This window comes from Carya illinoinensis, chromosome 14 (assembly GCF_018687715.1).
Source record: "Carya illinoinensis cultivar Pawnee chromosome 14, C.illinoinensisPawnee_v1, whole genome shotgun sequence".
Taxonomy (NCBI): domain Eukaryota; kingdom Viridiplantae; phylum Streptophyta; class Magnoliopsida; order Fagales; family Juglandaceae; genus Carya; species Carya illinoinensis.
This window is the reverse complement of record NC_056765.1, coordinates 77,823-104,575: the sequence shown is the minus strand read 5'-3', so window position 1 is coordinate 104,575 and position 26,753 is coordinate 77,823. Positions and strand designations below refer to the sequence as shown.

The window sequence follows — 26,753 nt, the reverse complement described above, 5'->3', positions numbered from 1 at the left end:
CTAAAACTGGATTTTTAAAATGTAGGAACCGGTTGATTTGATTTAAATTTTCACTCCAGTGTTTATAATTTTACATATAAAATTTATTTTATCAATTTAAAAAAAAAAAGTAATAATCTTGGTATCAATAACATATTGTGATCAATAATGTGATTGTGATGTAAGTAAAAATTGTATAAATTGCATTTTCTTTTAAATAATAAAATTATCAAAACCCTGTGCCCCTAAAAAAATTCAAGGTAAATTAGAGATATTTTCCTTCTGATAAGACTTGCAGCCAGTCCAAATGATAGTGACTGTTTTGTCTTCTCTTTGCAATTTCCTCCCTTCTCAAGCATCCATGATTCGTGAACGTAACAACCATCTCTACCAACTCACCCTCCTAAACTTCCATCATTCCAAGTAATTCCCATTTTACCTTCCATGGCTGCTCTGCCTCTCCCAGTTGGCCATTCCTTATACAGAAATCACAGCACAATTCAAGGACCCAGAAAGACCAGCAGTTCAATTCCAAGAACGCTCATCCTTTTATGCTGCCAAAGCCACAAACCTGAAGAAACTTCCAAACCCAGAACGAAGAAAGAGAACCGCAGAAGGAAGTCGCAGTTGCCGGGATTTCTTTCTGGTTTTGACAAGTTTGGGAAGGTTATGAAAGAGAACCTAAGCCCACGGCAGAAGGGTGATTGGAAGGACGTGATGTTAATGAGCTTATCATTTGCTGTTTATGTGTACATATCACAAAAGATTGTTTGTGCATATTGTGCTTGGATGGCCATGCCAAAGCAACCGTGGTAGGCATTTTTACTGTGTTGGCTAATTGGAAAGGGTGTAGCGGTTCGAATTTATCTCCTCTCTGTTTGCGTTTTCATCTCTTTTTCTGTTTGGAATTTTATCATCTTTCTTGTAACAGGACTAGTAGAAATAATTAGAGATACCCAAAGCTTAACCACTTGAGAGGAGCACTATCCTAGATTTTTTCTTCAGCCGTTCATTGTACTCCACCTTGATTATGCAAAGAAAATGATAATATAAATAATACCATAAAACCAATTCTAGCGTTGAACTTGCCCACAAAGTTAATACGCTTGTGAATATAACATCAATTCATTGTTTTAGGGTCTTACAAATTCGTCAAAAGTTCATTTGGAAGCAGATTTAGGCTGATTAGCTCGTACTCGAAGAAATTTTTGGGTGCCTGTCTCTGAAACCTTTGGCCACAAAACATACAGTACCAGAAATCATACGTGCTAAGGACACCACCCCTTGGCACATCTGCTTTGATTACTCTGCTTTATGCCCTCCACGCCTGAAAAGGCCATAGATTAGCAACAACAGCCATTGCCAAAAGCGAACCACCCAATTAGTTCGCTTTGGTTTTGATTCAGGTCTTGGTCCAAACAGTCCTTTGTAAATCTCCTTTTGCTTCTGATAAACAGCCTTGTCATGTTCAGCAAGCACACGTAACTCCCTTGTAATTGCTTTGTCCGCCGGTGCAAATTTCCGTGCCTTTAGGAAGTCCTCCCGGGCAGCATCAGTTTGCCCAAGTTCTGCTCTGGCCTTTCCTCTCCTAAACAGTGCTTTGACGTTGTTTTCTTCCTCTGCCAACACCTGCGAGCCCATCATCCCATTAAGTATCGATGTTTTCTTTTCTGAGAATCAGTTAAACAAGTGTCGATGTCCTTGTAACATACGAACCTATAATTTAGGTTAATTCAGTTAGAAATTATTTAGTTATGTTCTGATTATATTTATTCTTTTTATTAATTACTTATTTATTAAATTATCTCTATGGTAAGATTTTAAGTAATTAGATTGCTACGACATGTTTTCTAGAAAGATTAGTAACGTCTAGTGCCTCGTATAGGTCACGAGCTACGACGTGAGATTTCAGAAGCACCGCTAAGAGGTAAATAGTATGATCATATAAATGTACGCGTAATGTAAATATTATAATTGGGTATGATAATATGATATGGTTTTGATGGTTATCTACGTTGCGCTAAGAGCCAAGTCAAGGTTAGATCGCTTTCACGAATTTCTATGAATTACGATGATTTACATGAAAGTAAGCCTATATATATGTTATACTTTTATGGATTGTTGATTAATGGATTGAATGTTACCAAAATCACATGGAAGTCATGATATGATCATATAATAATTTAAGATAGGTATTCTATGAATTAAAATAGCCAGATCATGCATGCTTCATTCATGTAGTACTTAGACCATATATGCCATGTATTGTTCATGCAATAACTTAAGTCAAGCATGCCATGTAATAAATAGCCAGATCATGTATGACATGTTCATTAGTTCTCAGATCATGCATGCCATGAAATGTCATAAAATGATTAAATCATGTTAGGCCATTTCATGCTATACTATACCATGTACAAGAATATATCATGTTATGCCATGCCATGTACAAGAATATGCCATGCTAGAAAAGTCTAAGAAGTCCAAGAAAATTATCATGCATCAAGAAAGATAAACATTTTAAGGTAACACGGACCCAAGCGTGTTTACCACAGTTATGCTAAGACGGTACCACAGACTCAAGCGTGGTTACCACAAGTTAAGTGAAACACGGACTCAAGCGTGTTTCACTCCATGTTATGCAAGTTAAGTGAAATACGGACTCAAGCGTGTTTCAGTCCATGTCATGCAAGTTAAGTGAACATGGACCCAAGCATGTTTCACTCCATGTCAAGCAAGATAAGTGAAACACGGACTCAAGCGTGTTTCACTCCATGTCAAGCAGGATAAGTGAAATACGGACTCAAGCGTGTTTCACTTCATGTCAAGCAGGATAAGTGAAATACGGACTCAAGCATATTTCACTTCATGTTATGCAAGTTAAGTGAAATACGGACTCAAGCGTATTTCACAACATGACAAGTTATGTGGTGCCATGGACTCAAGCGTGGTTCACTATGAAATAAGTACAATTCAAGATAAACAAGTTACTCATGCATTCACGCTTCATGTTTGCCATGATTATGAATGTTTCCGCTCATGTTAATCCATGAATGTTATATGAAAGTTATGATAAGGCTTTAAAAATCAAATTTATGCTAAGGTAGATAGTATTTTACGGTATGATGTATTATTTACTGAGTATTCGACTCATTTTTGTTGTTTGTCTTTTTGTTTTCTTCTATGTTGATTGCCACAGATGGTGATTATGATGATGCAGAGCTGGATGGCCAGGAGTAGATTTAGTATAAGGACTTAGAGACGAATAAGTGTCATTTACACAAGAATTAAGTTTCTTTTATGTCATTTCAATAACTAGTCTTGTTTAAGATTAGCTCATGTTTTGCGTTAATCAGTTTCAAGTTTCAAGACTATTTATATCCTTTCAGTTAAGTTTCTTTCAATAAATGAGGTATTTCAGAGTAATGAGTCTCTTTATCGGGCCTTTTATCATGTTTGTTAGTAACGTCTCTATCCTACGGGAACGGGGTGTTACAATTGGTATCATAGCCCAGGTCGAGAGATTCTGTAGACTCTTTTTGTTTTTTTTTTTTTTAAAAAAAAAAAAAGAAGAAAGAGAGAGAAATAAGTTAGGATAGAAAGTACCTAGGACGACTCCTGGCCAGCTTGAGGTTCACGAGGATCTTTATGATTATGTTTTAATTATTGCTTTGCTTGATTGAGTGCTTCATTGTTGATTGATTGTATTAGTTATACTCATTGCATGAACGATGTTATTAGAATGGCACCGGTTACTAGGCGTAATGAGCACCCTGAAGGCTCCATAGAACCACCATCGAATGAGCCTGAGGTATTGGCTGCTGCTGCTACTGCTACTAGACTTCTTCGGTACCTTGCTGATGATCAGGGTTTAGGAGTGAGGAATCCCAAGGTCGGTTGCACCCTAAACCAGTTTACGCAACAGCACCCTCCGACTTTTGACGGCAAAGCAGAAGCACTTGATGCAGAGAGTTGGATAAAAAGAATGGAAAAGATTTTCAGAGCTCTGTTCTGTATTGACGAACAGAAGGTAGAGTATGCCACTTATGTGCTCGCTGATGAGGCAGATGAGTGGTGGACCTCTACCCTGGAGCTACTGCAGCTTGAACTTGGTGAAGGGGTACCCATCACTTGGGACCGCTTCAAAAAAAAAAAAAGGGTCTTTTTGGACCGATTCTTTTCTCCTGCACTCCGGGAGGCAAGAGCTAGGCAGTTTATTGACATAGCTCAGGGAACCATGACGGTGGAGCGCTATGCCGCCACCTTCGTGGCATTATCGAGGTTTGCAAGTTATCTGATTCCTGATGAGGAAAAGAAGTGTGAAAAATTTGAGCGAGGCTTGACTGTCCCCTATCCGTTGCGACACCTACCGGTGAGCACGTAGTTTGCGACACCATCCTTAAGAATTGCCCTATAGATATTAGTGGGAGGCACCTGCTAGCAGACTTGGTAGTTTTTGATATGATGGGGTTTGATGTAATTTTGGGAATGGATTGGTTATCCCGAAATCACGCCTGTGTAGACTATTTTAAAAAGGAAGTAGTTTTCAAAACCCCGGGCAAAGAAGAATTCAGCTTTTGTGCAAAGGGAGGAAACTCCCCACCTCGACTGATCTCAGTTTTGCAAGCAACCAGATTACTAAGACAGGGATGCTTTGGGTTTCTGGCTAGTCTTGTAGCACCGCCTGTAGAGGGACCCAAGCTTGAAGATATCCCCGTTGTCAGGGAATTTCCGAATGTGTTTCCGGAGGATCTTCCAGGGTTGCCCCCGGATCGGGAGGTTGACTTTTCAATTGATCTCCTACCTGGGACGGCACCTATATGGAAGGTACCTTATCGTATGGCTCCGGTGGAGCAGCTGGAGCAGTTGAAGGAGCTGTTGGAGAAGGGTTACATCCGCCCTAGTGTGTCACCATGGGGCGCACCGGTTCTTTATGTGAAAAAGAAGGACGGTTCGATGAGACTCTGCATTGATTATCGAGAATTGAATCGGGTGACAGTGAAGAACAAATACCCCTTACCAAGAATTGATGATTTGTTTGACCAGTTACAAGGGGCTCAAGTTTTCTCCAAGATTGATCTACGATCAGGCTACCACCAGCTCAAAATCAAGTCAGAAGATGTTTTCAAGATGGCGTTCAGAACTCGTTACGGACACTATGAGTTTTTAGTCATGCCATTCGGTTTGACGAATGCCCCAGCAGCCTTCATGGACATGATGAATAGAGTGTTCAGGGAGTATGTAGATCAGTTTGTTGTTGTGTTTATTGATGACAATCTAATCTACTCTAAAAGCCCAGCAGATCATGAAGGACATTTGAGGGTTGTGTTACAGATATTAAGGAAGCAACAGTTGTTCGCAAAATTCAAGAAGTGTGATTTCTGGTTGAAAGAGATTACCTTTTTGGGGCATGTCGTGTCAAAAGAAGGAATTTCAGTAGACCCGATGAAAATTGAAGCAGTTGTGAACTTGGCCACGCCAACCAATGTTAATGAAGTCAGAAGCTTCTTAGGTCTTGCAGGGTACTACAGGAGGTTCGTCGAGGGGTTCTCCAGTATCGCAGCCTCGATGACTAAGCTAACGAGGAAAAATGAGAAATTTATATGGACTGAAGATTGTGAAAGAAGCTTTCAGGAGCTGAAGAAGAGACTAGTCACAGCTCCTGTACTCATTGTTCTCTCTGGCAATACAGGATTTATCATTTACAGTGATGCTTCTCTTAAGGGTTTGGGATGTGTCTTAATGCAGCATGGGAAGGTTATTGCCTACGCTTCTCGACAACTCAAGAGTTACGAAGAGAATTATCCGATGCATGACCTAGAGCTTGCAGCTGTCGTGTTTGCCTTGAAGTTATGGAGACACTATCTCTATGGGGAAAAATGCGAGATTTATACCGACCATAAGAGTTTAAAGTATTTCTTTACTCAGAAAGACTTGAATATGAGACAGCGCAGATGGTTAGAACTTTTAAAGGATTATGATTGCAACATCAACTATCATCCAGGTAAAGCTAATGTAGTGGCAGATGCCTTGAGTCGGAAATCGTCCTCTAGTACCCTCGCTTCTATGTACACCCCTCAGAAGCACATTCTTTTGGATATGGAGAGAGCAGGGATAGAGATGATTATGGACACACAGGCTCGGTTGAGCAGTCTGACTTTGGGATCATCATTAATAGATCGGATAAAAGTTGCCCAAAATAGTGATCCAGGCTTAGTGAAGATCAAAGGAGAGGTACCAGAAGACAAAAGGCCGGAATTTTCAATATCTGGGGATGGCACTCTGAGGTTTAAAGGAAGGATTTGTGTTCCGAATGTTAAAGGGATGAGAGATGTGATTTTGAAAGAGGCTCACCGCTCACTCTATACAGTTCACCCTGGTAGCACTAAGATGTATAGAGATTTGAAGCAACAGTTCTGGTGGAGCGGTATGAAACGTGAGATAGCTAATTATGTGGCTCAGTGTCTAACTTGTCAACAGGTCAAAGCAGAGCATCAGAGGCCATCCAGGCTATTACAACCACTCCCTATACCGGTTTGGACCTGGGATGAAATTGGTATGGATTTTGTTTCAGGATTTCCTAAGGCACCAGGGGGTCAGGATGCGGCATGGGTGATTATTGACAAATTGTCAAAGTCAGCTCATTTCATTCCAGTTCAGATGACGTATTCTACAGACAAATTGGCAGAGTTGTATGTACGCGAAATTGTCAGGTTGCATGGAATCCCTTCAAAGATTGTATCAGACAGGGATACTCGTTTCACTTCAATGTTCTGGGGAAGTGTACAGAAAGAGTTAGGGACAGAATTGACCTATAGCACAACCTTTCATCCGTAAACAGATGGGCAGTCAGAGAGGACAATGCAAATTTTGGAGGATATGCTTAGAGCTTGTGTGATGGACTTCAAGGGCAGTTGGATTAAATACTTACTCCTGATCGAGTTTGCATACAATAACAGTTACCAAGAGAGCATTCGGGCGGCCCCATATGAGGTTCTTTATGGTCGTAAGTGTCGGTCACCCCTTTATTGGGATGAGGTTGGAGAACTTAGAATCCTTGGGCAGGAAATTATTCAAGATATGCGTGAAAAAAATAACTGTCATTCGGAAAAGGCTCGCCATTGCGCAAGAACGATAGAAAAAGTATGCAGATCAGAGGCGTCAAGAGCTGCAATTTGAGGTAGGAAGCAAAGTATTCTTGAAAATTGCACCGATGAAGGTAATCATGAGGTTCGGAAAGAAGGGCAAGTTGAGTCCGAGATATTTAGGCCCCTTTGATGTACTGGAGAGGATTGGAGCTGCAGCTTATAGGTTGGCTCTTCCACCGTAGTTGTCTGCCATTCACGATGTTTTTCACATCTCCATGCTTCGGGAGTATATACCAGATCCGACACACATTTTAGAATACGAACCCCTCCAAGTTCGTGAGGATCTCACCTACAAGGAGTTCCCAGTTGGGATCCTTGCACAAAAGACTCAAGTCCTCCGTAAGAAGACCATTCCGATGGTCAAAGTACTTTGGAGTAACCACACGGAATAAGAGGCTACATGGGAACTAGAGGAGGACATGAAGAACAAGTACCCATACCTATTCGATTGAGGTACGTAATCTCGAGGACGAGATTTTTCTTAAGGAGGGGAGATTGTAACATACGAACCTATAATTTAGGTTAATTCAGTTAGAAATTATTTAGTTATGTTCTGATTATATTTATTCTTTTTATTAATTACTTATTTATTAAATTATCTCTATGGTAAGATTTTAAGTAATTAGATTGCTACGACATGTTTTCTAGAAAGATTAGTAACGTCTAGTGCCTCGTATAGGTCACGAGCTACGACGTGAGATTTCAGAAGCACCGCTAAGAGGTAAATAGTATGATCATATAAATGTACGCGTAATGTAAATATTATAATTGGGTATGATAATATGATATGGTTTTGATGGTTATCTACGTTGCGCTAAGAGCCAAGTCAAGGTTAGATCGCTTTCACGAATTTCTATGAATTACGATGATTTACATGAAAGTAAGCCTATATATATGTTATACTTTTATGGATTGTTGATTAATGGATTGAATGTTACCAAAATCACATGGAAGTCATGATATGATCATATAATAATTTAAGATAGGTATTCTATGAATTAAAATAGCCAGATCATGCATGCTTCATTCATGTAGTACTTAGACCATATATGCCATGTATTGTTCATGCAATAACTTAAGTCAAGCATGCCATGTAATAAATAGCCAGATCATGTATGACATGTTCATTAGTTCTCAGATCATGCATGCCATGAAATGTCATAAAATGATTAAATCATGTTAGGCCATTTCATGCTATACTATACCATGTACAAGAATATATCATGTTATGCCATGCCATGTACAAGAATATGCCATGCTAGAAAAGTCTAAGAAGTCCAAGAAAATTATCATGCATCAAGAAAGATAAACATTTTAAGGTAACACGGACCCAAGCGTGTTTACCACAGTTATGCTAAGACGGTACCACAGACTCAAGCGTGGTTACCACAAGTTAAGTGAAACACGGACTCAAGCGTGTTTCACTCCATGTTATGCAAGTTAAGTGAAATACGGACTCAAGCGTGTTTCAGTCCATGTCATGCAAGTTAAGTGAACATGGACCCAAGCATGTTTCACTCCATGTCAAGCAAGATAAGTGAAACACGGACTCAAGCGTGTTTCACTCCATGTCAAGCAGGATAAGTGAAATACGGACTCAAGCGTGTTTCACTTCATGTCAAGCAGGATAAGTGAAATACGGACTCAAGCATATTTCACTTCATGTTATGCAAGTTAAGTGAAATACGGACTCAAGCGTATTTCACAACATGACAAGTTATGTGGTGCCATGGACTCAAGCGTGGTTCACTATGAAATAAGTACAATTCAAGATAAACAAGTTACTCATGCATTCACGCTTCATGTTTGCCATGATTATGAATGTTTCCGCTCATGTTAATCCATGAATGTTATATGAAAGTTATGATAAGGCTTTAAAAATCAAATTTATGCTAAGGTAGATAGTATTTTACGGTATGATGTATTATTTACTGAGTATTCGACTCATTTTTGTTGTTTGTCTTTTTGTTTTCTTCTATGTTGATTGCCACAGATGGTGATTATGATGATGCAGAGCTGGATGGCCAGGAGTAGATTTAGTATAAGGACTTAGAGACGAATAAGTGTCATTTACACAAGAATTAAGTTTCTTTTATGTCATTTCAATAACTAGTCTTGTTTAAGATTAGCTCATGTTTTGCGTTAATCAGTTTCAAGTTTCAAGACTATTTATATCCTTTCAGTTAAGTTTCTTTCAATAAATGAGGTATTTCAGAGTAATGAGTCTCTTTATCGGGCCTTTTATCATGTTTGTTAGTAACGTCTCTATCCTACGGGAACGGGGTGTTACAGTCCTAGACTCTCACTGGCCACTATTTTCATGGGTAGTGATTGTGTGTGTGTGTGTGTGTGTGTGTGTGTGTGTGAGAGAGAGAGAGAGAGAGAGAGAGATTGTCCTTTTCTTTTTTTAAATGCATGTTGCCCCGTCACAGAATATCATATCATTTAGTAGATAGCAGCTAAAAGCTGTCAATACTTCAACCTACTTTCCGGGTTCTACAAAAGGAGCAGCGACCTGGTGTGAAACGAATGGACTTAATACAGCCCCACATTACCCCTTATAGATATAAATGTATACCCATAAGTGCTCTCTAGCTTTGCATGTTATTGTCTGGATGTGCATCATACCAGATGGCAAGGTGCAAGGTGCAAGGTGCTGAAGACTAACTAGAGATACAAACTGTCATTTGGGTTGTCTGGAAAGCAGCTGGTAGACTTTTTGATGTTAGTGTTAAGGATATAATATAAATAATTAAATCTATTTTTTTCTATCTGCTTAAGTTTTTGGGATACGCAGTGATTTAATATAGTATTAGAATAGAAGTTTTGAGTTTGAGCCTTGACTCCATACTTCACCACATTAATTAAAAATTTTACGTGTTGGGCCTACTTAGTGAGGGAGGGTGTCAAGGATGTAATATAAAAATATAAATAATTATATTTAACTCTTTCCATTCGCTTAAGTTTTAGGGATAAGGGATGGTTAGAAACATTTGATGGGGAAAAAGAAGTCATCCTCTGATCAGTTATCCGAAGGAATAAGAGAAATAAAGGATGAAAATAGCCATACAGCACAATATAGAACAAAGACAAATTTTATGGAAGATTATGTGGTGCACAGAAACATGTCATTGTAAGTTATTATATTGAAGCTGGAAAGGAATTTCTAGAATTTATGAAGGCATATCTAGGTGGCTCATTTGCTTTTAATTGATTCATCATCAGATGAAAGCACTACAGTTTTTTCCAAGCAACTTGAAAAGACATTTGAAGATGTAGGCTCAGAGTAAATATGCCAATTCATGCATTTTTTATATCCCTAAGTATGACTCAAGATTCTTTAAATTCTTTTTTTTTTTTTTTATTGACACTGGGTGTCCGGGAAGTCCTGACTAATCCGAAGATGAAAAGTATATAGCATCTGAAATGAAATTAAATCTGTCCATGAAACATCAAACTACATACGTACAATGCCGCACTGCATGATTGCCTCATCAAAGCGCTGGAGCTTTATTAGACATGCTGCCATGTTAAGGTGACATGGATTTTTAACAGCTAAAGCCATGTCCCGGTACTTCCCAAACAATTGGAACATGAAGTCGTCACCCATATATGCAATGGCCTAAAATGTAGAAAAATCATCAGAACTTACTTAGAAACAAAGAAAAATTACATACAAGTTCAGATGCCAAGAAAAAATATTATCCAAGGAACATTAGTGTGTAACCATTTCATACTGTTGCATAGCCTCCTCCAGTTTTTCCTCCTTAAATAAATCATTTCCATCCATCTTTCTTCGATCTGCTGCACCAATCCTTTCCTCCACAGTCATGTCAGCACGAGCTTTTCCCTATGAAATGTATTATCCATCACCATTATATGTGCTGTTAGCATCCGACCAAGGTCAAGCTCATAGAATCAAACAGAAACTTCGAATATCCATAAACAAGTACTTCGAAAGTCATTTAAGAGCAACTTACTTCTTTGGTCTCATCAAACCCTATGAACTCAACTTCATATATTATGTCTGCCATAGGTGGAACATTTGGGAAAGAGAAACTTCCTTCTTTCCCATAACCTAATTCCCAGCCCACATGTAACAGGGCATGTTCGCCAGATTTCATGCTGGACAAACCAATAGCCAAGCCAGTCATTTCTTTCTTCTCTGTTGCAAAAGAAAATATGTCAATGTGCTGCAGCATGTCCAACAGAGCATAACACCAGATAAATACTGGGCTGGTACTTAAAATGATTATGCACAACATGTGAATGTGAATGTGTGAGGCATGTTTATGCACTGTATAAAGTAACTGCATTCTCCAATATTATTTTTCTTCTGTTGTTTTTTATTCTTTACTTTGAATCTAGTTGAAATAATGAGAAGTGACATGTAGCCATCCCAACATTGCAGAATCAAGCCTCCCATGAGCTTCTGGTCCTTATGAAGTGAACCTAAATAAATAAAGTTAGTGAATCACGATACCAGTTTGAACCACTTTATCTATTCAGCCACTGAACTAAATATGATGAACCCTGCTGTAGAATACTCAGTAATCAGGTATGAAATGATCATTTATAGAAAGGTTCAGATAAGGAGGAACAAACAAAACTAAGGGTGGAAAAACAACAATGAGACCACGCACCACATAAAAAGTTTTATGCAGATTTAGTATACTTTTGGGAAGAAAAAAAGGATCATATATAAATGTACCTTTTCCTAATACCAACTCAAGCGGTCTTTGTTCCTCCCGCGTATCTTCAAACTTGTGCTGGGTGCTTTCCGTCCATGCCCTGTAGTGCACTATCACACATGCAATTTGGAAAGCAAAATGAATTAACATTATCCATAAACATCCCGTGAGAAAATCTTGAATAGATTCTTTGATAGTTAGAACATAGGAACATGTCCAGAAAATCAAACATGTAAATCAATTCAACTACGTCTTAATCTCAACTCATTAAACAGATCCACCGAGAGCATACAAATATGCAATGGTATGATAGTACTAGTTTCTAATTAATGGTGGATGCAAGAATTCAAGGATTTTGATTTTCATGGGAAAGAAAAGACCACCAAAAGAAGCCTATAATAATATTATTAATGCTTGAGGTAAATCTGCCAGAAGTACAAAAATAAGCAACTATCTGGCACTTACAGAAGCATGTAGAATATTTGGATGGCTTTTGACCATGACCTTCCTTAATAATTTGCTTTGTAACTTTCTCGTGAAGGATTTCCACCTCTGAGTCAGCTTTTGGGGGCCCATTAGCATCTTGAGGAGGTTCCCCATGCACAAATGCAGCAGTTTCGGCAACTATTTCATTTTCATTATCTTCACCTGGAAAAGTGTGGCCATTCAGGGTATAAGTACACATGGGGATTCCTGATGTTACATTCTAAAACCAACGTTTCAATGCAGCTGTTGCAACTAAGAATGTCCTTTTTTGAAATTTTCCCTCAACAATACCCATGCAGAGAGAAAATACCATTTTCTTCTTGCTAATAAGGCGAAAGTCAGAGAGAGGAGAAATCTTGTAAGAAATAAGAGCGAGAAGCACTCTCGTAAGTAGAATAATTCAGTATAAATGACCACAAAACGGAAGCAAAATAAATGTATTTTTCTATTTTATCCTACAAGACATAGAAGTTAGATCATGCAGACACAAAAGCTAGAGTCTGCTCAGTCTGAATCTAACCTACAATAAATGGATTTTCAAGAATGACCATTTCATGAGACAAGTTCAGTCTGCTGCGTCTACTAGTCCCACCATCGTCGGCTAGTCACATAGCTCTTTGTAAGACTACATGCAATCATTACAGTAACAAGGAGAACCCATTTCGTATGAGACCTCCCACCATCTAGTATACTCCTTTTGCTAAGTAAGATAAAACTTTATTTTTTTTTATTGGCAACCGGTGTTCAGGAACAAAATCCTGACTAATCCAGGGGGTGCAAGAGCCCTCTGCAAGGAGTTTCCCACAACTGTAACTCAGGTAATTCAAGGGAAAATCTCAACCTGATGGCCCCCTAGAAATTGTTTGCGCCCAAAGACTTGAACTTTAGATTTAGAGGGAGCATAGCACCAAGACCAAGGCTCTTAAACAAAATGGCACTATCCAAGTTCTCAAGGAATATACATTAGATACACTTAAGTAGACAAAGAAAGAGATCAAGAAAATTCTAAAAGCCTTTTTTTGGCAAGTAATAAGAATTCATTAAAAGGCACAATCCAAGTGCAAAGGAAAAAGAACACAAGAAACACACTAATAGGTCCACCACCCTTTTAGACATCACCCAATCTAGCCCAAAGACTCTTTAACAAAACAGATATATCAAGACATATTTCTTAGAATATAAAATGATTTTTTTTTTTTTTTTTCTGATCGGTAGAATATAAACTGAATATATGGCACCTCAGCTTTTGGTAAGCCTGAAAAAATGTTACAGCTAGTACCAACAGGTTGATGTCAACACTCTGCATATCAGTTACACTAGGTCATCTATAGGGGTTTGACTGCATCATCACTCCCCAGGGGTTTTCAGAAGAAGTGAAGCATCAAATTAGATGTCCAATTCAGGGATTTTTATTAATATACAAAATTATTCTTAGAATCAAATCATGTCAGATGGAATAAGAGGTTGTCCAGAGCATGGCCTATAATGACTAAGCCTACAAAGAAATGTCATGAAAATATGAGTTAGAGAAGTAAGAATATCTATTCAGTTGAAAACACTGACTCCTGCTCTGATACTCCAAGAGCACCTTAAACCAGGTTTTTCATAAACTAAAATTCCCCTTACAGAATGGTATTAAACTGTAAAAATCTTAATAGGCAGCCGGAATGTACAACCTAGTTCAAAGAAACTTAAATTTAAAGAATAAGAATTAATTATATGTCTATATGTATGGCTGATATCACTTGATCAAAACGTTCCACGTATGCAGTGCTGCATTACACTGCCGCACAGTGAAGTTTATACTGCACAATAACTAGTAAGTATAAACTGAACAATATCCTCAACGCTTGGAATTTCCCTTCACTGTATGTTAAATGTGGCAATATAAACAGCTCACAATCGTTTCCGTGTAAAGTATCAAACAAAAAAACTTGAAAGTTATCAGATAGGCACTAATCCAGCACAGGAATTACAAAGATCAAACATTTGATTTTCCAAATTGAAGTTTGAAATTACCAAGTGATTGACTTTGATGCTCGTGAACTTCATCCATTTCTCAAAAATTCAGCGAAACCCGAGGGCTCTCCTGAAGTTCTGCAAAGACCCAAGAAGAATAGATCGGTATATTACAATTCGAAAAACCCGTACACAAAGAGAGGATCGAAATTCCAAAGCGGATTCTACACGCCGTTTGGTAACCGAGAAAATGAAGCTGGAACAACGAAACAACTATGAAATCAGAGGGAAAAGCTCCAGTCAGGTGAGCTTTAAACAAGCCTAGTTTAGCTCAGTTGACTTAATTTCCTGAAAACAAATAGGCCAAAAAACACCGTCCGATTCCGGAACCTTTTACGTGCACTCATTCTAGTCAACCAAACGGATCACAGAGAGAGAGAGAGAGAGAGAGAGAGAGAGAGAGAGGACTGAAAAGGGTCAAGCTTCCACTTACGGTGGGAGGAAAGGGATCAGAATTCAGAAAGCTTACCAATTGATAATTTTGCCGAAATATGAGCAACATAAGAATTACCAAACCGGATAATTTTTTTCACGCCAATATATAATTTATAATTTTTATGTTAAAATATTTATTTAAATAAAAATTAAAAAATAATAAATTACATATATTAATATATGAAGGCGAAAATAAATAGCAGCATTTCTCTTATAATTTATCGTATTTAAAATATATTGTTTTTTTTTTTTTTTTGTTTTAAGGGGTGGCATCTAAAAATGTTATTTACTGTTTAATAATTATATAATTAAAATATTTTGAAATATGCCATATTTTTTTAAAAATAAAATGTTTTTTAAACTAAAAATGACATAAAAAGTTATTGTGAGATCAAATGGCAAACTTGTAATTATTTAAAATTTGTTTGAATATTTTTGCTTATTGAAAATCTTCTTTAAAATTATAACTACATTTTGAATTATTTGGAAAATAATGTTTGGGAAAAAAAATATCAAAATGATTGTTTTCTTGAAACTAACTTTTCAACTTTGTTAAGGTTAAAAAGTTTTTTAATATCTAACAACTAAACAATCTAATATTATCATTAAACAACTTTTGAAATTATTAAATTTTTTTTATAAGAGAAAATATTATTTATACTTATAATTTATATTTATATAATTATATGTATTGATGTGTCAGTTATTGAAAATTGTAAAAATTTTAAAATTTGATATTTGAAATTCAAATTAAATAAAAAAAAATTGATAAAATAAGGCTGTCACGTTAGGTATAATATTGTGCAGCATGTTAAAATGATAAAACGCATTCTATATTTTCAGGAGGCTCGGTTTGGATAGTAGGTTAAGTTGAGATGAAAATTTAAAATATTATTTTTTAATATTATTATTATTTTAGAATTTAAAAAAATTATATTATTTATTATATTTTGTGTTAGAAATTAGAAAAATTATAATGATAGATGAGTTTGGCTGGGTTGGCTCTCCCCCCACATTAGATAGATGGTTGATTCTCCTAACACTACTCCTTTATTTTCTCCTCAAAAGATGCATTCATTTACAGCCACTCATTATTCTGACCGTCAAAGCAAAGAAACGGTGACATTAATCATTTGCAACAAGAAAACACAAAGAAATTAGTAAATAAGATCCTTTTTTTGGATCAAAGAAAGCAGGGAATCGAAGTGGAAAGAAAATGGCAGAAAAGAGTTTAGAAGATGACCCATGTTCGGGTAAGCTAACAGCAATATTTACAAGGGCGGCAAAACATGTTTTCGGTTTCTTCTTAATGGTGGTTCTCTGCAATGTCACGCATTTCCTTTTAAAGCCCTTTTCACAACCTCGTATCACCTCTGATACCTTTGTAAGTCTCTCTCAGCCTCCATTTTCTTTCAAGAAACGAGCCAAAAAAAAAAAACAATTGTCTGTTCATTGTTCTCAACTTTGAAGCATTGTTAACAATGTATATGTATATATTCGTGTGTTTCCTAAGTAGGTGTCTTATAAATTAAGTTTTTTTAAGACAATATATAAATAATCAAATCCATACCACCACATATATTACACTACTTCCCACATGAATTGCATTTCGTGCATATAGCGTAGGGGCTAGAAGTTTGGTTTGAGTTTAAGGAAGAAGATAGTTATAATCATATGGTTGTTGTCTAACATGACTTCTTCATCCCAACTCCAAAACCATGAATAGTTTAGGATATTTTGCAACATGGAAGGGGGGGTCATTGATGTATATTGGTGCATGCCATCATTGGAAAAGGGGAGAGTTGCATGATGCATGAAACCAAGTTTGTGCTAATAAAAAACACAAAACCTACCAGTAACTTGCATTGCATGAATCCCCTTAACCTCTTTCGTCGTGATTAAATTTCTCTGTCTTTTTGTTTTTTTATGCAGATAGGGATGATCATCGGCAACTTAGGCATCGTGCATTCCTTAATTGATAAATCAGCAGCTCAGACTTTGCGTTTCATAATCGATTTTGGGATGATATGCTACATGCTTGTGTTGGGTATAGAAATGGATCCATACGTGCTCTTTAAAGTTCCAACTCGGGATGCTAAAGTAGCCTACGCTGGAATGCTCTCCACATTCATCCTAGCCTGCTTCCTAACCCCATATCTTAATTATACACACGAATTTAAGATACACTTCACCCTCACCCTCTCCACTGCCCTCTCCAGCACTGCCTCTCCTGTCCTGACCCGCATAATTACCAGTTGCAAAATAGGCAAGTCAGACATCGGCCGGCTTGTGATTGCTGCAGGAATACACTCTGATTTTATATCCACTCTTCTCATTTCCATTGGCTATATTGTATGTCCAATAAGAGAAAAACCTTCAGGTAAGAGTCGACTTCAAGAAGGCATAGAGATGAGTTCTGCACTAGTTCTCCAAACAGTGATCACTGCCAAAGTTTCACCCATTATTATGAACTGGGTTAACAATGAAAACCCTGAAGGCAAACCCATGAAGGGTTCACACCTAGTGCTCTCAGTTGCCTTCATGGCCTTGGTATGCAGCTGCTCGCCTGCATATGGGTACAGCCCCATACTTAGTGCCTTTATGGCGGGGATTTTCTTGCCCAGGGAGGGGAGAGTATCAAAATGGGTTATTAGCAAAGTCAACTACTTGTTAACTACCATTTTCTATCCAATTTTTTTCATCTGGATGGGGTTTGAAGCTGATTTCCGGGAGTTTCAACCTGGCGAAATAGGAACTTGGACACACCTAGTTCTACTCTTTGTGATAACGACAGCCGGGAAGGTAACTGGAACGGTCATCTCAGGGGTGGTGTTGGGGTTTCATTGGCCGGAGTCAGTTGCACTTGGGCTGCTTCTCTCTACAAAGGGCCATTATCAGATCTACTTGGCTATTGCTGCTAGAACTGTAAGAATCTATTTTAGTATCTTCTTCACAATGTTTTGTTCGAAGGAAACTTCATATATTCTCTTTTTCTTGTGACTTGATAATCTCTATGATATTTATGCTAAGACGAGTCTAAGCCACCGTCCATTTGCTTTTTAAAAAAAATTTCTCAACCTTTCCTTTTCTCTGTTTGGTATCTTCATGAGTTGTTAAACACACAAAATGCTTCTAATTGTAGTACAAGGCAAGCTTTTTGGGGCCTAAAAGCAGTAGGCATATAAACACTAAGGTGCCTACAGGCCACCAGGAAATGGGATATTTTTGTTCTATGTGTTTCTTGTATCATTCTTTGACACCAGGCTATATCCGAAAAATCATGACAATACGTAAATAGATGTGCAGCTAAGGCTAAAGGGTTGCAATGCAACCTGAAAAAGAAATCATACTACTCAATAAATGATTCTGCGGTAAATAAGAAGAATTATCTTGAACAGCTAACAAAAATTAAATTTACTCATTTCATCCCAATACAAGTAAGAAACAGAGACTAAAGACTGCGACAAATGATGGTGACATATCCATGCCCATGAGCACTAGAGAGCTACTCATCACCATATAGAACGACCATAATCTTGTGACTTTGTGCTCTTGTAACCAATGCAGGCTGGTACCACAACAACTACAACCAGCATCGTAATGGTAATTGCAATCTTTTTCACTGTTGTGCACACCCCATTAGTTGTTGCGCATATAATTAAACGTGCAAGGAAGCGCGCACCAACTCAGCGAATGGCACTTGAATGGCTTGATCCATCAAAAGAACTCCGAATCTTGTTGTGTGTTAACGGGCCTCAAAATGCATCTGCTGCCATCAACTTCATGGAGATCTCTCGAGGCACAGCTGACCATGGAATAGAGGTGTATGTCACTGACATGATCGAACTCACGGACCAGATAGCAGCCACACTTGTGCAAGGTGATGATGGAGTAAACACGTTGGCTGTGACCGACGAGTCAGTGACAGACATGAGAGAACAAGTAACTACTGCAGTTCAAGCCTATTCAGATATGAATGGTGATGGTGTCACAGTCAAGCGAACGCTTGCACTCTCCACGATCAATGGCATGCCCCAGGAGATTTGCATTTTGGCAGAGAACTTGATGGTAGCACTCATCATATTGCCATTTCACAAGAGCCAGCGTGCAGATGGAAGATTGGATGCAGGCCATTCAGGGTTCAGATATGTGAACCGCAAGGTAAAATCAGAATATTTTACCAAACTTTTAATCAGGAAAAGCACTAAATTAAAACCATCTCTCATCCAATTATTTGAAAGCTTGTCTTCCAAATTGTAGCTTGCTTATAGATGTGGTTTTCAACAGGTTCTCAGGAGTTCCCCATGTTCAGTGGGGATTCTGGTGGACAGAGGTCTTGGATTGATAGAAAAAATATCAGGAGCACATGTATCTCTCAATGTTGCAGTTATTTTCATTGGTGGCAAAGATGATAGAGAAGCACTAGCCTATGCGGGGCGTGTAGCACGGCATCCAGGAGTAAAACTCACAGTAATAAGATTCTTAGTGGAAACCAATTCAGAGAATGCATCAAGAAGAACAGGCAACAATAAGGTCAAAATTGCAGAGCAGGAAGAGGAAATGAAACTTGATGATGAGTGCTTTGCACAGTTTTATGGAAGACATGTTGCAGGGGGGCGCGTTGCATACATGGAGAAGCATGTTATAAATTCAGCTGAGACCTATTCTACTTTAAGGTCATTGGAAGGGCAGTATGCACTTATCATTGTAGGACGAGGGGGGAGGGTAAACTCAGTATTGACAGTGGGAATGAATGATTGGCAGCAGTGTCCAGAATTGGGTCCGATAGGAGATGTTCTTTCGGGTTCCGATTTCTCAGTGAAGACATCGGTTTTGATCATTCAACAACACAACGTAAAAGGAGAACTAGATGGACTTGATGATGACTTCTCGATTATGTAAATGTCAAACTAAATGTGGTAGCTTAGGACATTAGGAACTAATTGTAACAAGGTAACAGATGATTTATAGAACCTTAGTTTGTAAAAATGACAACCACTATGTGAGAGTTTGCAGTGGGATTGGCCAAAATTATTTATCTAAAGCGTGCAAAAACGAAAAAAGTAATTAAAAAAAAAAAAAAAGATTAGAAGGTAGAGATACAACTGGTAGAAACAGCTATAGAAAAGTAGAAAATGAATGGTGCGCAATTCAGTGTGCGAGATGAGTGTTGATCTGTTACAGAGGCGAGTCATTCCTTTAAATTCTATTAGTAGTGAAGGGTCGTGGAAACGATGATTACACTTTGAGCTGTTCTTGAGTAGTAAAACGAAAACAATGATGACACAAGTGTCCTGGTATCCAGTTGCTGTTGTGATATATGTATGTTCGATCCCACTGTACACCCGTTTGTTCTCTTCCTTCGGCCTAAAATCCGACATCCATTCGAAAATTTCCTCTCTTTTTTCCGCATGAGCTATCCTCCTAACAGGATGAAACAATTAGGCATATAAAGGAAGTCCATCCAAACTACTTGGCAGAGCCAAAATCAAGCTTCTATCAGGATTTAACTTTAATCTTAACATATGGTAATAACACCTAAGTCAATATCTTGAGATGGTAATAGTCCCAGTTCAGAACGAAAATCATGAAGCCATAACGCATTACCGCAATTCATCTTCAAAAGATGAACCAAATCAATGGGGCTGCTTACGAATGAGACCCACAAAGGGTGCATCGATTCATAAAAAGATCCATATGGTCCAGTTAATTCTGCAATTTGCTTGAAGGGCTGGGCACAACAAAATGCTATTAATTGAACTACCATCAAATTCTTCATTAGAACATTTTTTTAAGAAAAGACAAACTCCTCATTAGTATATTTAACATTCTTCCTGACTGCATAGAGGTTCATTAATCCATTACACAACATCAAATTCAAAGTAAAATTCCTGTAAAATTCTGACCCTTCCAAATTCCAACTGAGAAGAAGCACCCTAAACGTGAACATTGAACACGCTGCTCCATTGCTTGCCTTCAAAGCATATTAGTAGTTAGTACTCTCTTGAATGCTTTGCCAACTCAGTCTGCAAGCAGGGATTTAAGATTGTAAGAACTGAGCGGTTTGATGTTCACAAGAATATGCGAATGCTTGAAAATGTGAGATCAGCATATCTTCAGAACTGAACCCCTTAAATTATTTAACCTTAAGAGTGCAACACTCATATCCTCTCGATATCATTGACAGGAGGTTCCTAGATATTTTGTCGTTCAACTCACTTCATGTTGTCCAAAACTAAGAGGACCAAAATCAATGCAAACACACAATTCACTTATCTCTTTGATATGAGGAATTAGGACCATTGTGATAGACAATAAAGCAGCACTATTGCCTTTTTCTACTTTAAAAAAAAAATCTAAAATGCAAGCATCATCTTTGTATGTAATGAAATAAAATTTTATTATAGAGGAATAGCCACAAGTACACACATTGTATACACCAAAACCTCCAAACAAAAGGCTAAACAGTAGTACGAATGGTAGACATTGAACTCATACAAAGATTACGCTTGGTTAAAAAGAAGAAAGCACTAGGGCCAAAGCTGAGACTAAGAAAGTTGCAACTTTTGAAGAACCCACAGCAAGTATCCTAGTTTTTGTCTGTGGAAACCTATCTGGCACTGGATGCTCTGAAGGAAATGGAATGATTCTACATCATCTCACAACGCCACAGATCTTTCCACGCAAAGAAATTGTGCGGTACAATATGGAACAAAAAAACACACTAGAAAGTAGATCCAACTGGAGGGAATAGATGCCCTCTCTGAGTAGAAAACAAGATCCGTCCATTCTAGACTCCAAAACAATATTCATCCAACATACCAACCTTCCCAACATGCACCCAGCAAAGATGGCAAGTGAGGAACCCATGTTGGACCCACCATGAGACAGGCTCTTTCACTCACAATCTTGGATCGATTCAATTCATTTCTAAGACTATATACAGCAAGATGTCACCATGGAAGATATAAAAAGATTATTACACCAAAAAATATGACAAACTAAGACATTTTCCCCACTAAGCTTATATGTATATATATTATATACCAATGTCTTGATACATGAGATTTTCTAAAGATGCGAGCATGGGAAAGAGAATTTTTTTATTATTAATCAAGGATTTTATCAATGAAATCATTGGCATAGCCAACGTACTCAAGAAGTATACAAGAAAGACAGCATGGAAAAGAGAGATTAATATTTACGGATACTTATACTTTCAACATTCTCTCCAAATGCAGGATAAATAAGGATGTTATACCTCGAAAGCATTCTTCAAATGATCAAGTTCCTTGTCAAGATCATTGATAGCGTGGTTATACGCCTGCATTGGTGATGACTGGCTTGTGGTGTGTATCTAAAAAAAAAAAAATCCACCAAAGCATGAAGAACAAAGTCTACACAACATTAAAAAGTACGAAGAGACCAACTCATGAAAAATAAAGAGTGGACTTTTCAATCATCAAAATATAGTATAAATGGTAGTTGTATCAGTATGAGATGCCCCCAAAAATAGCTTCTTAAACGAGCATTAAAAAACACAGACTGAAAAAGAAATCATCTGACTGAAATGCCAAAATAAAAAATATTCAACTAAGATAGGTTTTAGAATTAATATCCCACAGTGGAATTAGCCTACAGACTGCACAAATATATATATATATATATATATTTTTTGGAAGAGGGGAGAGAAAATCACCAACTCTAACAATGATTTTATACTGAAGGGGGTGAGGAAGCTTGTACCCGGCGAATAAAACATTCGGGTCCCTGTGCAATTGCCTGATAAAGACGAAAAAAAGCAAGAAAAGCAGGAGTTTTATTATGATGTTTTAGGAAAAGTAATAACTTAAGATAAATGGAATGAAAAATTCGAAGACAGTACATGCGAATAATGTTGCCGATTGTGTGGTCCTCTCTCTCGACGGTGAACGATGCAGCGTTGATTATCTTCGTGTCCCTCTCGTACGACACCCTGAAAATTAAAAGTTAAAAGAAACTAAGAAAATGAGGGTAGAAAGAGAGGGGTTTAGAGATAAATCTTTGTAGAAAGATACTTTTTGGTGCCTTCAGGGACGACGAAACGTTCATAGCGGTCGGGAGCGTTCATATCTTTTCTTGTTCTTCTTCTTCTACCGCTGCTTCTGCTCTATTAACGCCCTTTCACGGAACTGAAGTCATACGCTTCTGCCATGCTACACCATATTGAATGATGTCATTTATATAACTTTAGAAAAAGAGAATACCTTCCATCAGGTGCATCCGACCTATTTCAAGCAACACTCCAATTGTGGCATGCCACGTGGACCCCACATTCTCTCAAAGGTAGACCACACTGCAGAGGAAGAAAAAAAAAATTATGTCCCTCGCTTCCTCGTTTCCTCTCATTCTCTTTTCTTTTCTATAGTTTCTCTCTTCCATAAGGTAACACCACTCTCACCATTTCCATCCCAAACAAAACTTTGTCACCTTCACCTCCCTCATAAACGACTTCGGTTGAGACAATCTCAACTTTAGGAGAATAGGTAATGAGAGATTCTGGAATAGAAACCCAATCAAGAGAGTCCTTGGTCCCAACAGGACGCTCCTCAATCGCTGGCGAGAGAATCGTCTCGATATCTATTTCAAGAGATGGAGCTACTATCTGGGACACCCTAGTAGGAGGGTCTAAAAGGACTCCATAAAACTATAAGGAGAGCAACTCCTCTCTCAAGGAAAGGTTCTCAAACCCCCTTTCGTTGCCTGCTGGGGTCGTAGAAGGAACCTCGGAAAAACTTGAGGGGCCCCTTGGGCTGAGGAACATTGGCCATCAAATGGTTGGCTTGGACCTGTTGAAGGGCCTCAACCCCAACCAACTTACATGGTGAAGAAGGAGAAGATGCAGCTTTGAGAGACGAGAAGGGTTTCCCACCCCTCTCCGAGGATGGCTTTGGCCACGAGACAAGCACAAGAACAAAAGACTATCCCGAGGGAGGCATTAGGGGTGCTACCCGCACCATACGGTGCGGGGTAGCCCCCTCCCCGCACCCCGCCCCGCACCATGTGGGGGTGGGATTTTCCTCCCCGCCACCCGCCCCCGCATCCCCGGGGCGGGGTACCCCGCCCCGCTAGGCGGGGTGCGGGGCGGATACCCAATCCACCCCGCCTTATTTTCACTTAAAATATTAACTATATTTTATTATTTTAAAAAATTATTTCTAGATCTAAAAGTGATAAAAAATATATTTTTAGATCTAAATTGTAAATTTAAATTTTGTAAATATGACTATAATTTAAAAATGATATAATTTTTAAATTTACTAATGCATATTTTGTGTAAGTTGTAGTGTAATAGTTTTTAAGCTATATAGTTTTTAAATTTGCTAATGCATAATTTGTGAACAAGTCTAACAAATTATAATATATATTTATATATACACAATTTGTAAAATATAAATATATATTTATATATATAAACATATATTTATGTTTTTGTATATATAAATATTTATGTTTATATATATATATATATAATATATATATATAGGTGAGAGCGGGGCGGGGTTGGGCCCTCCCCGCCCCCCGCCCCCGCTAGGGGGACTAGATGCGGGAAGGGGGCCCCCGCCCCGGCCCATGCGGGGCGGTGTACCCCGCCCCGTCGTGCGGGGGCGGGGCGAACGGGGGCGGGGTAGCAGAGTGCGGGGCCCCGCTGCCCACCCCTAGGAGGCATCGATGTTGAATCAAAGTTGTTGTGGGCGAGAATGTCCCTACTGGGTTTCTTCCCTTTCCCTACCATCGAGGGCCTAGGGGAATGCCAACAAACTTGGAGAATGGCTAGTTGCATCGGTATACATCAATCGACAAAAGCACATGTTGGTCGGGGGAGCAAGGTATCATCAGAGGCTACTCTCATCTAGCAGGGCCTTGGAGTAAACATCATTCATGTGTGCCTTCACCCAAGCCCTAACAATCTCAATTTGACTCACCTCATCGGGAGTTGCCGACAACTGAAAGTTTTTGTCCTTGCAGCCAACTCCTTGGATGGCGCGAAAGGGATAGTTGCATCAGTTGACAGGAAACTCTCATCCTTTGCTTGACAGGAAAAAGAAACGTCGGTTCCACCGCTTTACCCAATTCTATTGCGGCGCTAGATAGGCCAGTGCATGGATGGACCGAAGTTGCACGTGTTGCTGTTTTGTTTCAAGAGTTGTGGGTGTGAAGGAACCCGCGAGCGGTGAGGTCAAGGCATTTTGAACCCACCTCCAATGCCAGCTGCCAAATAATGCAATAGGACACCAAGATTCTCCACTCGTTTGAATGAAGTTGTACAGGGCCATCTTCGAGGCGTAGCTGTCAAAGTCTATCGCTCCTTCTTGGGGCATTGACACCACAAACTCCATTATGTTAGGCACCTTCAAAGTTGATTTCAGAGACTCAAACTCACTGGGAGTCACCATTGATTGCTAGGAAAACCCATCAAACTGTTGCGACTTGGTATGAGCCTCAGGAGGGTCTAAATCCCCAGGAGCCAATAAGGATCTTGAGGGATTGACATAATTGGAGCTATTGGGAGCAGCATAGGAAGAGTTCTTGGAAGCCATGAGAATATGAAGATAGAGGAAGGGGAGGCAAGAAACACACATAAGAGGGGAATAAAGGGAAGCAAGAAAGTATAAGGGATTCAGAGAAGGAAGACAATAGCAAGAAATGCAGGTAAGCTCCAAATGATGAAGGGGTTGGGGTTTAAATAATCCCTGAAGACTATTGGGATCCTAGGTCGTGGGAACACATGCACCCCGTGAGATCAATAGATGGGCATGAATCCCACAACACGATGACACCATCAATGCCAAGGAAACTGAACAAATGCAATCAAGTGCCAAATTTAACTATTAGAGAACATGCCACAAAAACCCAGAGAGAAACAACCACCTAACACCATTAATGATAGAGAAAACTGGATGGGCACAATCAGGTACAAACAATCTAGGGCATGTAACCAAAGCTAGGAAGAGTAGTAAACAATCTAGGGGGTGTAACCAAGTACAAACCACCCATTTCGAAAGCCCTAAAGTTCAATGGACACACAATCACATACAGGTAAGAATAAGAAGAAAATGACAAAAATAAATTCTCACATAACGAGTCCAATAAGAATTGGTGGAGTAGTTGTAAAGAGGTTTTCCCTCCCTAAGCGTGTGTGACAAGCCCATGAGGGACCTCAAAGGGCCCAACAACCCTTCTCTAGAGAAGTCATTGGTCCTTACGAAGTACTTAGCCCGCAAGCTAAACCAACCCATAAAGCAACTCCATGCGGGAAAGAAGAACGGTAGAGACAAATGAGACTCGTTGCTTTGACACCCCCTAATAACACCTAGCACTAGAGAACCTGTACAGACAGGTGGGTGAGAGATGTGTAGGACACTCGATCTCTTGGCAGAAGGTATGAAGAGACTCGACGATGATCACTTGCAGGCTAAAGTCTATTGAATGAGCCACGTCACATTAATGACACCACTCTACGGACTCCATGCCACATTAATGACACCACCCTATGAGCTAAGTTGCATTAAATGATTCTGACCAAACAATAGTCAAAGTGACATGACACCCTAAGGCAAGGTATGAGATGTCCTCCCCAGAAGTCTCATATAAAAGCCGACCTCCAAGTACGAAAAACTTTCTCTAAGCTCTGGCACTCTAGCACAGACCACTAAGGAGATATACTGACTTAAGTATTGGAGACTCTCTGGTTGACACCAAGTACCTCCTTGCCCTTTCTTCTATTTTCCAGAGTGTGTAGGTATAAAGATTCATATTCGAGTTGCAGAAACCCAGACTAAAGGTGTACGGAACACAATGTTAACAACTTGTGTGCTATATAATAATAAAAGAATAATGCTAGATACAGTTTTATGGTGTATAAGTCTATTAATTATTAGACTAATTATTAATTTTTGTAATAATATGATGGATAGATAGCATCATATCAACAAAAGCAAGATAATAATAAAAG

The 26,753-nt window shown here is 38.7% G+C and overlaps 4 protein-coding genes across 8 annotated transcripts; 2 read left to right on the top strand and 2 right to left on the bottom strand.

Annotated features, from left to right (window-relative positions):
* The first annotated feature begins 228 nt into the window (after positions 1–228).
* Positions 229–3,238, top strand: LOC122294319. Of its 2 annotated transcripts, none has more exons than XR_006237579.1 (2): positions 229–791; positions 3,179–3,238. XR_006237579.1 is itself a non-coding variant. In XM_043102946.1 (2 exons), exons 1-2 carry the CDS (start codon positions 424–426, stop codon positions 1,881–1,883), a joined length of 387 nt encoding a protein of 128 aa, XP_042958880.1. In that variant the 5' UTR covers positions 296–423; the 3' UTR covers positions 1,884–1,908. The 2 variants fall into 2 exon arrangements, 1 of the variants encoding a protein (XP_042958880.1); XM_043102946.1 differs by lacking the exon at positions 3,179–3,238 and adding an exon at positions 1,865–1,908 and having other exon boundaries at positions 296–791.
* Positions 1,054–14,850, bottom strand: LOC122294318 (peptidyl-prolyl cis-trans isomerase FKBP42-like). Of its 4 annotated transcripts, none has more exons than XM_043102944.1 (8): positions 14,793–14,850; positions 14,324–14,401; positions 12,284–12,466; positions 11,839–11,928; positions 11,108–11,292; positions 10,855–10,977; positions 10,597–10,749; positions 1,054–1,608 (listed from the first exon to the last, which is right to left on the bottom strand). In XM_043102944.1, the coding sequence occupies exons 2-8, from the start codon at positions 14,358–14,360 to the stop codon at positions 1,282–1,284; spliced, it is 1,098 nt and encodes a 365-aa protein (XP_042958878.1). In that variant the 5' UTR covers positions 14,361–14,401; positions 14,793–14,850; the 3' UTR covers positions 1,054–1,281. The 4 variants fall into 4 exon arrangements, with proteins under 4 accessions (XP_042958878.1, XP_042958877.1, XP_042958879.1 ...); XM_043102943.1 differs by having other exon boundaries at positions 14,757–14,813; XM_043102945.1 differs by lacking the exon at positions 14,793–14,850 and adding an exon at positions 14,492–14,743.
* Positions 14,851–15,825: 975 nt separating this feature from the next.
* Positions 15,826–19,796, top strand: LOC122294394 (cation/H(+) antiporter 28-like). Its single transcript, XM_043103095.1, has 4 exons — positions 15,826–16,142; positions 16,691–17,683; positions 18,326–18,919; positions 19,046–19,796. Exons 1-4 carry the CDS (start codon positions 15,975–15,977, stop codon positions 19,658–19,660), a joined length of 2,370 nt encoding a protein of 789 aa, XP_042959029.1. The 5' UTR covers positions 15,826–15,974; the 3' UTR covers positions 19,661–19,796.
* A 713-nt stretch (positions 19,797–20,509) lies between these two features.
* Positions 20,510–22,977, bottom strand: LOC122294395 (DNA-directed RNA polymerases II, IV and V subunit 11). Its single transcript, XM_043103096.1, has 5 exons — positions 22,816–22,977; positions 22,644–22,733; positions 22,462–22,540; positions 22,020–22,115; positions 20,510–20,784 (listed from the first exon to the last, which is right to left on the bottom strand). Exons 1-5 carry the CDS (start codon positions 22,866–22,868, stop codon positions 20,752–20,754), a joined length of 351 nt encoding a protein of 116 aa, XP_042959030.1. The 5' UTR covers positions 22,869–22,977; the 3' UTR covers positions 20,510–20,751.
* Positions 22,978–26,753: the final 3,776 nt, after the last annotated feature.